The sequence below is a fragment of the Xiphophorus maculatus genome, chromosome 4, assembly GCF_002775205.1.
Source record: "Xiphophorus maculatus strain JP 163 A chromosome 4, X_maculatus-5.0-male, whole genome shotgun sequence".
In the NCBI taxonomy this organism is placed as follows: Eukaryota; Metazoa; Chordata; class Actinopteri; order Cyprinodontiformes; family Poeciliidae; genus Xiphophorus; species Xiphophorus maculatus.
Genome location: NC_036446.1, coordinates 24,206,298 through 24,218,508, shown reverse-complemented (window position 1 = coordinate 24,218,508; position 12,211 = coordinate 24,206,298). Strand labels below are relative to the sequence as shown.

Below are 12,211 nucleotides of genomic sequence, written 5' to 3'. Positions count from 1 at the left end.
TACTATGTGTTTTACATCTCCATCAATGTAGAGGCAGATGATAGAAGTATTTTTAAATGTAAATATTTGTGGATTTTTTTCCTAAAGTTGTAAAAGCAAATAAAACATTGCCTTTTCTTTATATGTGGTCTGCATTGTGCTTGACTACGAAACACCAGATGAAAGAAAAATATATTAAATGTTTTTTTTATTGAGCCTTCAATAGAATCCTTTAAAGTTTATAGAATAGCTCATTATTATAAACATCGCATTTTTGTATCATAAGTTATGACATAAAAACTTTAGGACTTACAAAAGCTAAACAGCCTTTAGAACTATTACTGTCTATGTTACCGTTTTGCTTTTATTATTTTCTTGAACCACGTTTCAAAATTTTCATTAGTTTATTTTCAGTAAATTCTTTTCTCATCACTTTTGTCAGTTTCAAGTTAATTCAGTGACCATGGTTGGTTTTTTGGCCATAAACAGAGAGGTAGCAACATTTTTTGACTGCATGTTTAGGTCCATCTCTGGGTGGCTTGAAAAAAACATAAGAACGTTTTGGAGTGGCCTAGTCAAAGTCAAAACTTGCATCCAATTGAGATGTTGTGGCGCAACCTTAGATAGCACATTAATGCTTGAAAGTCGAGTGTTGTACTCACAGGAAATCATGGGAAAAGGCTACGGCTTACCAGCTTAAACGTAAATTACAAATTGTCCCCGAAAATATTATATTATAATATTATTGTTTTGAGACCACTTTTACTAACATAATAATAATGGCATAATAATGCAAGTTCGCTCTCTCAAACACTAATAAACTTTAATTTTGTGCAGAAAACGCTACACTGGAAGACATTTTAAATTATCCAACCAAAAACAATAAGAAAAAAGGAAGTAAAAAACCATCCACAATCAAAACCTTTAATGAAATGAATTAATACGTCTCTGTAAACAAAATTGCTCTTCAAAAAATATCAGAGCGCAGTTTTAATTTGTCACGCAATTAATTAACTGGTTATTGCGACAGGCTTCAACGCAAACAACAAATATAATCTTTAATCTGTGGCTAAACAAATCGTGCGTTTCCCAACCTGTCTTGTTTAAATCCAAGTTTTTTTGGAGGCCTAAACCAAACTTAAAATCCATCCGCTCCTCCAGATAAAAACACACTTGACATGTCGTGGTATGGCTTAAATACATATTTTATTATTTCCGCAAATACAACCAAAGAAGTTTAAAAGCACAATAAAACAGCTGTTACAGACATGTTGTCCACACACATAAATAATGCATTCACACTTCAAAAATAGAACTCTCTTTTTCCGACACAAAGACTTTGATGAGGCAAATGTGTTCAAAGGCTTGAGTCCATCCATCACCTCACTTTAGCAGGATTTTGCTCACGCAGGGAGAAAACACTGATGAGAAACGTTTTAGCTTTCCAATGATTGGTTTCTTCTGAGAACATTTTTTTTTTTTTTTTAAAACATCGGGGGCTTTTATGGTGCCTAATCTCAGCGCGTCATGTCTCCCTGTGAGGACGAATGCGGCTGGTGTGCTCTGTACAGCAGCTTCGCGTGAATACGCTCAGGAAGCAGATGAAACGGTAAAAAAGAAGAGAGGAAGAAGAAAGAAAAAGAAATAATAAAACATATAATTACCGTCTAATAAATAAGAAGGCAAACATGACACTTGTTCAGCAAGATGAACTGAAACGGATGAGGTTGTGTTTATGGTCGCATGAACGGACTGCTTCCCTTAAAGCTCATGGTATGACGTTTTGGGGGCTGTGTCGTCCTCCTCGTTGTTCCTGAAAACATACAGACAGACAACATGTTTACAGATATGATCGGAGGCTTAAGCACAACACGACAACGTGAACTCGTGTCTTTCTTTCTTTAGTTTTAAGTCAGTGCACGTATTTGAATAATAGGCAAACTACCATTTATGAAAGAGCCATTTCAAAATGTGCATGTGTGCCATTTTATAGATGTAAATTTCCAAAGTGTCCCAATGAGAAGGACATAAAGCTTTGCCTGGATTGAGTAAGGTGGAAGAAACTTTCAGTAAGGTTCATAGACCTTATGAAAGTATTCACACCCCCTGAATGTAACGACACAAACTTTAAACTATTTCTTTGTATGGATTTGTCTTCTGCCCTCTCCTTATTCTTAGACGTTCAAACAATCTGCTGCCACCAGCTGCTTCAAGAGTCTGTCTGTGTCCGTACCCATTCCGCCGTAAAACGGAGAGTACGACCCCAACTGCAAACTTACCAACACACGGTGGTGGACGCAAATCTCCACCAAATCATTTTACAGTATGACCTAGTCATTCACAATTACGGATTTTATTGAACAACAGCAAGATGAAAACGACAACTGAAAGAAAGCCTCAAAGCTGAAGCATGAAACTTTTATGAACAATGGTTTTTTTTTATTTACATATTCGTTCAAACTGTCACTATGCTGCGACAGTACAACATGAGACAGATAATCAAAGGAGAGGGTGAGAGCAGCACATACACAAGGGTGACTGACAGTGCAAAGACCCTCCTCCTGGTTCTGATTGGCTGTTTCTGACTGAGACCCGTGCAGAAGGATGCAGAGGAGCTAATTTTCTCCACAGATTATATGTCTCATCCAATACAGTCACAACATGGAGACAGTTTTAACAAATACAAAAAAAAGTCTTTAGAAAATTTGCAAAACTTTAAGAAAACCCTTTAGGAGTTTGCCATCAGCCATGTTTGCTCACAGAAAACATGGAGAAGATTTTGCTCTTGATTCCCAGAGTCGACAGAAAGATTTTCCTTCAAATTCTGACACACGAACTACATTGTGTTGGTGTAACCCATAAAACATATTAAAGTTTGTGTTTGTAATGTGACAAAGTCTGAAAAGTTCAAAGAGCATGAATATTTTTACAAGGGAGCTGATTCTTCATCACAATCTTTCCTCAGAAATCCGATGGCCACGGCCCAAAGAGTTGCGTGTCCGTTAAGATGATCCCTGCTAGAAACTGCAGTTCAGACTCTTATCTGAGCTTAGTGTGCGATTGCCAGAAGTTCCACTCAGCACGTAAGAAAAGTAAAATGTCATCAGAAAAAGGGAGGCTAACACATAAGGCACTGTGTGCTGCAGCAGCCAGACGCCGTGTTATGCAACTGTCAAGTACTTAGCGGGAGATTTAGCCTCGGCGTGTTCTCCTCACCCCGCGTGTTGAGACAGAGGGCCGCTCAGCCGCAGAGCTGCACTGCATGCTTTCGTCCATGTCAGCTTCATAGTGGACTGAGTCACGCTGCATACTTTATTTCCATGTCAGCCTCACTCAAAGTGGTTCAGTCGGTCTGTTATCATCAGAACGTAGCGCTTCCTCTAAAACAGCAGCGTTGTTTCGGGCCCCAGCGTTCAGGTTGTTCCACCAGGTTTTGCTGTCTAACGAGTAAATGAGCTTTTAGCCTCTGTGTGTTCAGGCAAACAGAGGCGTGCGTCATTGTTTCCACACCATCCTAGGGCAAACACAGGCGCACATTGCATCCCTGTTTAACTTTCCTCTTTTAATAAAATAAACCATAAACCTCAGATTAACTCGGGGAGGAATAGCAGTGATTGCTGCTTCTTCCTTCATGACAGACTATTCTGCAAAATCAACTTTCTTTTAGACCTGATGGGAAGCTTTGGAAATATGAAAGCTGTAGTTTGGAAATCACTTACTTCATTATTTTTACTTTATGTTTCTGTGCTGTGCTGCATTAACAGGAATTCCTGGTTCTCAGACACTGTGCCAAGCAGAAAAACTGTGTATTCTAATATTTATATAACAAAAAAACGTTTAATCTAATCATCTAACATTTTACATGAGGATTTCTTTCATTCACATATAGTGGATCTCAATATCTGCAGTTTTTGTTTTTTTGGAACATGACTCCAAATTATTTGCACAAAATCTACATAGTAGCTCATTTCTTTGTGTAGTATATCTAAAATATTTGAAACAAAAATTCAGGACAGGAAGCTGAAAAAGTCTAGGGGCTCATATGCATTGCCGCCATTTGCAAAGTAGCCAATCCAGAAGCGCCATTCATGTGTCTTGGTGCTGATTGGCTGAGATAAGGAAAACTTCTGTGGCAATGCCAAGACATTTTCCACTGTGCGTATTAATGTTTAGTAAGTTACATTTGGTGTTTGAACTATTAAAAAAGGCAGCCATAAGCGTTTGTAGAGGGCGTGTGAAGCATTTGTGGATTTTAGCTTTTCGTTTGCCGCTGATAAAAGGTCTGTTCTGTAGAAACAGCACATTTTCTACTGAGCCAACAAGTTTCCCAAATAACAGTTCCATTTAGGCTCAACGGACCAGAACAAGGCTCCCACAGGGATCGTGCCAAAATAGGAGGGTTTCCACCAACACTGGCTTCGCCTGCAGTACTTGAACATTTGCCAGCCTTTATCACACCAAGAAGAACTGGTTTGTCTCAATTAGTGTTTCACGAAGCAATACTCAGTCAACGGTACCGCCTTGAACAAACGTTCTGATGTGAATTTGTCAGATTTGGACGGTTAGAGAGGGCGTGATTCGTGAAACGCTGTAAAACAGAACCTGAAGCTCTTGCAGCGAGGCCTGAAACTGCGGCGACTCACATCAAAGAAGCTGCTGCATCGTGAGGGGAGGAGGGCGACTCACCTTACTTCCTCTTCCTTCAGTCGCTGTGCAGCCTGCTTTGACTGTTTGATTTGCAAGTCCAGTCTGTGCAAGAAGTCTTTGGCTGACAGCTCCTCGGGCTGAGGCTGAGGCTGGGGGGCGTTGGAGTTCTCGGGAGGCGGCGATGAGGGGGGCGAGGGTCCCTCGATGTCCTGCGTCATAACGTGGGGTACGTGCGCGTCCTGGTTTGCCGTCTCCCCGTCCCCGTCAGGAGACTCCAGAGACAGTCCGTTAAAAATGGAGCGCTTCTCCGACACCACGGGGATGTTGAGGCTGTTTCTTAAGAAGATGCAGTCGTTGCTGAACAGCTTGTTGGCTCGTTTGATTTGCTCCATCTGCAAAATGAGAGTGAAATAAAAAATAATAATAAAAATTAAAAAACACAATGTTTGGGTTCAGGTTTTTAATAGTGATGCTTAAAACAGCATCTTAACCAACTGAATCAGGCAACATTTTCTTGATGATTAGGTAAGGAACTACAATATGAGTTGTCCCCTGAATGCATCAAAACCAAACACCCATAACTTTTTTCTGAGTTAGAGACATTTGCTTTGTTGTATGCACAACTGGAATGAGTTGTTGAATAAAACTAAATTTGCACAAATAAGAATAGGAGTTCCAATCTCTGGATCTTAAAATTAAATTGTCACTTAAAATGCAGATTTAAAGGGAAAGAGGAAAAATGACCTGCCGTGTTTGTTCTGAATGTGAACATCTCTGTAGGTCAGCTATAAGAACTGGCACAAACACAGAAACTAAGTGTAAAATCGAGAACTAAGATCGTGTTCGCACCAAGTGAGGGGAAATTACAACCGTGGTAGAGCTTCCTGTGGGAAATAGTGCTCAAAAATGCACCTAACCACAGTCGCCAACATGAGTGCAGAGGGGCTTCACGTAGGACTTTCTGAGCTCATACTGTTGTGCACTGATGACTTTAAATTGATGAATTTGGTGAATAGACACACTAGAAGAGCTCTGGCGAAATTATTTCAAAGTGATGCTGTGGCTGGTTGCTGCTTATGTGTCAGGCGGTCATAATTACCGTCATGTTTAGTTACAGTGATGAACATGAACGCAGCAGGGCAGCAGCCTTACCGTCACACCGTATTTGAGAGCAATCCCCTGCAGAGTATCGCTGTCTGTAACCCGATGCTCTATGTATTTCTCCCCCAGGGATGCAGTGACGCTGGCTGTGCTTCCGTACGAACGGATCTTGGTCCGGGCCAGGCTCTGGGACAGTTCGCTTTCGGACTCGGAACCCGACCTGGACCGCGGGAAGATGGGCTGGGCAAGTCGACCTCCTCCTCCATCCCGCATCGGCAGGACGGGAGAGAACTCCGCCATCTTCTCTCCTGAATAAATAAAGAGGGCAGATACCTCTGTTTGTCTTAAAGCCCCGGGTGTCTCTCTGCAGCCGAACTACAGCGAAGGTTTAGGCGGCAGGAAGAGCTCCATCCCGGGTCACTGTGGGCACGTCCACCCTGGGGAAAAGACGCATGTTTAGGGGGAGACAGCCTCACCGCTCCCCTCTCTAGCGTAGATCCGCTACGTTGATCGTTGTACGTACAGAGGGAACGTCGAACTTCCGGTTAGGCTTTCAAAATAGTTTTCAGATCATTATCAGAAAAATTACATTTACCAATAGTATTTCTAACAATGACATTACTTCTAATATATATATATGTATATATATATATAATATACTATATATATAATATATATATAATATATATATTATATATATTATATATATTATATATATTATGAGACGCAGCGTGTGTGTGTGTGTGTGTGTGTGTATATATATATATATATATATATATATATATATATATATATATATATATATATACATATATATATATATATATATATATATATATATATATATATATATATATATATATATATATATATATATATATATATATATATATATATATATATATATATATACAGTACAGACCAAAAGTTTGGACACACCTTCTAATTCAATGGGTTTTCTTTATTTTCATGACTATTTATAAAGCAAGAAATCCCACTTATTAACCTGACAGGGCAGGTTGACCTATGAAGTGAAAACCATTTCAGGTGACTACCTCTTGAAGCTCATCAAGAAAATGCAGAGTGTGTGCAAAGCAGTAATCACAGCAAAAGGTTGCTACTTTGAAGAAACTAGAATATAAGGGGTATTTTCAGTTGTTTTACACTTTTTTGTTTAGTGCATATTTCCACATGTGTTATTCATAGTTTTGATGCCTTCAGTGTGAATCTACAATGTCAATAGTCATGAAAATAAAGGAAACTCATTGAATTAAAAGGTGTGTCCAAACTTTTGGTCTGTACTGTATATATAAGTCAACTTATCTTTAAGAGAAGGAAACATATTTTTTATGTTTTTTAACTTTTAAAAAAATATTTTAAAACATTACAACATATTCAGTCACCATGTGATATAGCTAATGCCAGTTTACTCTCAGACCATAAAAACACAAATTATGTTTCATTAAAAGAAACGGAATAGTTTCACGCTGTGTGGAAAGGTTTCGCAGGTCTTTGTGATCACTCCCCTCCTGTCTGGGAAATGTGACTCCTGTAATTTGGCCAGACACTGTGAAACTAAATGAGTTAACAGGCATGTGATAGAAACTATGTATTTTCTCCTCCCAACATGGCTAACAAAGGCTATAAATGATGAACAGGATTTTTCCAAGATGGAAAAACATCATAAAGTCTCCTAAATAAGGAAGTGACTGTTTATGTACTGGTTTAAAATGTCCAGTATTCACTGTAATCATGCTGACATCGACTAAACAAACCAAAAAATGTACGGATATTCACTGATGTATGTTGACAAGTTACTCAGAAATATGTTTGTTTCCACTATAGTAACTTTATCCAATAACAGACAAAATAGCAACAAAAGACAAAAACTGACCCTGGTGTGAGAAACTAGCGACTTTGATTGATTTTATAGGAAGCATGTGTCCAGTATCTTGAACTTTCCTTGGGACATTACAACAATGACCAGAAAATATTAAGCATTACACTTAATTAATTCTGTTGTAAGATGGGGATTTTGATGTAAATTTGTGATCATATTCCAAATTGGTGGAGTACTTCAGTCTGATGTTTACATGGCGGTAAGGAAGCACTGCTTTGGCCTTATGTCTGATCAGAAAATGGTTCCTTTTTATTTGATTGTTGTTTATTTGTTTTGTTGGATGATATCCAAATTGTGTGACCGACTTTATTAAATCGCGGATGCCTCTGGTATCCAAGCAGAAACCAGTTAGTATGACTTTCAGTCTTCAGGATTATGAATCTTTAAACACTGTGTGTGAATGAGCGTTTGCGGTTGTGTGAAAAGGGGTCTGTTTGTCATACAGTTCAAGAGACAGTTATCCCAGATACTGACCTAGTGTATGTAACATTTTGAATTCAATGAAAGTTATCTAAAAAATTTTTTTAAATCTTTTCTCCATGTTTTCTGGTATTTAACAAATAGAAATAAGTTTGGTAATTCCAACTAAGCTAAAGCAAGAGAGGTTTGCTCTGATTTGACTTCAGATAATTAGAGAAAAATGTATTTGTGTCTTTTCTTTCATTGTATATAAATATCTGGTTTCAGCTGTATGTTATAACCTCTTTGAATTGAAGCATATTAGAACGTGAATTTGATCAAAATTGGCTGCATTGTTTGATGTTATAGATTTATCTGCATTGATATTCACAGTTAATGGAAAGATTCACCATCTACTTCCAACCTCAATGTGAAATAAAACATAGTTTGTTTGTTTTTTTTAATGGTTGTTAATCAGCAAGTTTTGTTTTTGTCAGGCAGCGTCTTCTGACCTAGATTTTAGGACTACATGTCATCTGGATACTTTGACGGTTTGATAGGTAATGCAATTTGGCAAACTACAAATAGGACAAAACTCCATTATGTGATTCCAATCTGGGATCCTGTGAAAAACAGAGGCCTTCTAATCATGTATTCATTACTGGACGGACAGTGAGTGGAAATTTTCATCGCCACCTGCCACTGCCGTCTGTGCAGTCTTTATTGTTACTGGTTATTCAGACGGCCAAGTGGAGGAAAGCTCTCTGACGTTGCTCGGTTTGTCACGGAACTTTGTTCATTTATTAAAACACTCAAAGGGCTTTCCCACATTAATCACTGATGGGTGAAAAATGGGCTCTAAATGTGGCATCAGTAAGAGATAGCATGTTTTGCAAGAGAAACACAAAGGCTGCAGGTGACTCTGTGAGATGAACAGGATGTGCAGAGGTGAAACTTGATCCAGCGTGGAACAAATGTGGTGGAGCAATAAGTGGATTCATGATCTTTGAATGCTTTCTTGATTCAATCAGCATCTCTCCAGGACATACATGGAGCCGTGCTCATCTCACTGCATGACATTTTCAAATGGAAATCAGGTCATTAAACGTGTGCAAGGGAACACAGGCGGACCAGGAAGAGGGAGCGTGGCGCATTAATTAGTCACGAAGCCTTCAATATGACATGACACTTTTTAAAAATCAATTCTGCATTCACCTAATATTTGTTTCCCCTTCTTTAGTCGTGGCTAGTTTCGAAAGCAAGCAACAGAAGGCCACTTACACAACTCCATCCCGTCTATAGGCTGTAAAAATAGCAAGGGAAACAGCTGTCTCCTTCAGACGGAGGAGAAGGAACAGTTTGTCTCTCGTGTTGTAACCATGATAACAATCAGCCTCCTGATCCAAGTCCACCTACAGCTTTATAGGAGAGAGGATATGGCGGACCGTGCCAATTCACTCCTACCCGTGGTTTATAGCTGGGAAGGCTCCAGGCCCAATGGAGTGTAGCCTTTCTAGAGTTTGTTTCCTCTCATAATTAGTCAACCAAATTAATAGTTTAAAAATCTGAGAGCATTTCTGTACAACAGCAGAGCCTGTTTAAAATGATTGATTCATAACATATTTATTTACTATTCATGGGTGAACATAGACGTCTTTGCAAAGCCATAATATACACAGATGTATTTCTGGACGTCTTCAAGGTTTTATCCAACTAGTGCAATGGAAAGTTTGTCTTATTCTGACCCCTACTGGGAATATTTAGTGTTGCAGCTCAATCGTTTGAGCAAACTTTATTTATGTGGTACTTTTCATACAAACTACAACACACAATGATTCGTTGATTAAAAATACAATACAATGATGCTTAATGGTGATGGACATGATATGGGATGGATACCCAACACTAACTTGAAATGCAATGAAAACATTCTTATTAAATAAGAGGAGAAAAGAAACGCTATCTTTACTTCACAAGAAAGCGCCGCAGATTAAAAAATGAGAGATGTATGTCTCATTTTTAGAACACTAACATAAAATAAGCCAACTAAATAAGAACAGTAAAGAATAGCCACTCTACTACAACTATAGAATAAAATAAACATAACTAAATAATAAATAATTCAGAGCTAAAATTGCTGATAAAATGCTATTGCTTGTGTGCCTCAAAACCAAATAAAAAAGAATAATAATAATTGTAAGTTGATACCTTGAATATAAGATACGATAAAAGACTTAGATCTAAGCTACACTGAAAGCTGAATAAATATAGTAACGTCAAAATCAACTCAGATAAAAGTTACATTACACAGATATGTTTGGCATTATATTTATGGGTTCATGAACCACGATGGACTGACCCAGGAAAGAGCTTTAAAAACAAGTAAAAATTAATTTAAAATTCAATTTAAAAAATATAACAAATCTTTAAAGTAAAGATTCTTTTAATTTGTCTGAAATTTGTGATGGTTTTTGTTGAAAATCAGGCAGCTGGATTTTGGAGCCTTAATTTTTCCTCCAGCAGATGGCGCTCGTTAGTTTACTAATCTTAAAGTGGAGCATATCGGTTTTACATGAGTGCTTCTCTTTTTCTAACATTATCTTCGCTCTACAAAAACGAGCCGTCCGCTTTGCTGGGGAGGAATGTTCTGACATAATCTCGATTTAGCTGCACACAAATTTATAATGTGGTTATTTATCCAAGATCATTTCAGCAGCCAAGTTAATTATGAATGACTGATGAGTTATGCAGAGTTCACGGTGTAGCAATTAATACAGCTGCTGCTCCTATAGAGTGTAAAATCCGGTAATGAACCTTTAAGATTAGTAAGCAGATGTAGCCAGAGGCTCCTGTTTCCTTTGTGTTGGCTGAAGGACAACAGAAACTCACACTGGAAAACATTATACATCAAATGAACCAAGAGACAAACAAAAATACAGCTTGTAGACTGTTATAGAGGACAAATTTAATAATAAAAGTCTGCTCTGATGTCCACTTCATCTTCTGGCTACTTGGCTCTTTAGTTTGGGTCTATTTTTAATCCAGCAACTTTCCAATTCTTTAGTTTGGGTCTATTTTTAATCCAGCAACTTTCCAATTCTTTTGTCTCAGTTAGAATAGGAACGTTCATGTTAACTAAGTGCATGGTTGCATATTGTATCTGCATGTCTTGTTTTTGCTTTTGAAGCAACCTCCTGATGTCACTCCACGACTTCCCAGCTGAATTAAGGTTTAGTGTTTGCAAAATTTAAATGCTGATGTCACCTTAAGAGGTTCAGCGTTCTCCAGTCTTTGTAAGTTTCAGTGGCTGCCAACGCAGATTCTGTCTGAGAATTTCTGCCTCTGTAATCATTGAAGGTCTTATTTATTGGTTTTGTCTATCTGTCTTTTTTTTTTTTTGTATGAAAATGAGACGCAGCTTTGTTTTCCAGATATTTGTTTTTGCTCTACAACTCTTAGTTTTGTGATAGCATGTTGTGCTTGAGCAATTCCTAAACTGCACATTTTGCTACATATAATAAGAGACAAACTCTTCTCAGGCTGTTTTTTTTAAAGTTGAGATTAAATATAGCTTCCTGAGAGTCCTGTTTGAACATGACAACCTCTAATAAAGGCTGCGAGGTTTATGTTCAGCCTCTTCTTCCACATGTGTAGGCAGTTTAAAGGAGCAGTTGTACTGTGCTTACATAAGCACAAATGTGTGTGTTGTACTCTCAGTTCTAGGTTTGTATTTTTCCTTTGCGAAATGATTCCTTTGTGACTAAACAGACACGACATTAGACTCTTGTTCTTTCTGCTCTCAGTGTTGAAACACTTGAGTCATTCACCTCCCACCCTCGCCGGGTCAAAGTTTCGTGTCAGAGGTGCAGCATTTTCTCTGACAGCGAAGCTCTGGCACAGGAAACCTACAGAGGGATGGAGTCATGTTCATTACATCATCTTTCAGGCATGCGCAAACAAGCAGAAAACTGGATCTGATTAAAAAGCTGCATATGTGCACCACACGCAGATCCACGGCGAGCCCGAAAGGCCCGTCAGTGATTATAAACTCCTAAAGCTGGGAATCTGGAAATGGGAGACTTGGGATCCGTAATCACAAGGCTACAGAGTGACTTTTGTAAACATTCTGATTCTGAAGACGGCAAAATTAGCTTGTTTGTTAGTTGGTGTGTTGCCAAGGAGGTT

At 38.4% G+C, this 12,211-nt stretch overlaps 1 protein-coding gene across 1 annotated transcript; it reads right to left on the bottom strand.

Moving 5' to 3' along the window:
* Positions 1 to 1,163: 1,163 nt before the first annotated feature.
* On the bottom strand, positions 1,164 to 6,237 carry lysmd2 (LysM domain containing 2). Its single transcript, XM_005799740.3, has 3 exons — positions 5,779 to 6,237; positions 4,666 to 5,018; positions 1,164 to 1,792 (listed from the first exon to the last, which is right to left on the bottom strand). Exons 1-3 carry the CDS (start codon positions 6,025 to 6,027, stop codon positions 1,741 to 1,743), a joined length of 654 nt encoding a protein of 217 aa, XP_005799797.1. The 5' UTR covers positions 6,028 to 6,237; the 3' UTR covers positions 1,164 to 1,740.
* Positions 6,238 to 12,211: the final 5,974 nt, after the last annotated feature.

What these genes read in the sequence shown, in the direction of transcription:
- lysmd2 (XM_005799740.3), bottom strand. Translation starts at nt 6,027, where the DNA reads ATGGCGGAGTTCTCTCCCGTCCTGCCGATGCGGGATGGAGGAGGAGGT. An exon ending in CTCTCAAATACGGTGTGACG is followed by an intron (nt 5,019 to 5,778) that starts GTAAGGCTGCTG and finishes CTCATTTTGCAG; the next exon opens with ATGGAGCAAATCAAACGAGC. An exon ending in CTGAAGGAAGAGGAAGTAAG is followed by an intron (nt 1,793 to 4,665) that starts GTGAGTCGCCCT and finishes GTATGTTTTCAG; the next exon opens with GAACAACGAGGAGGACGACA.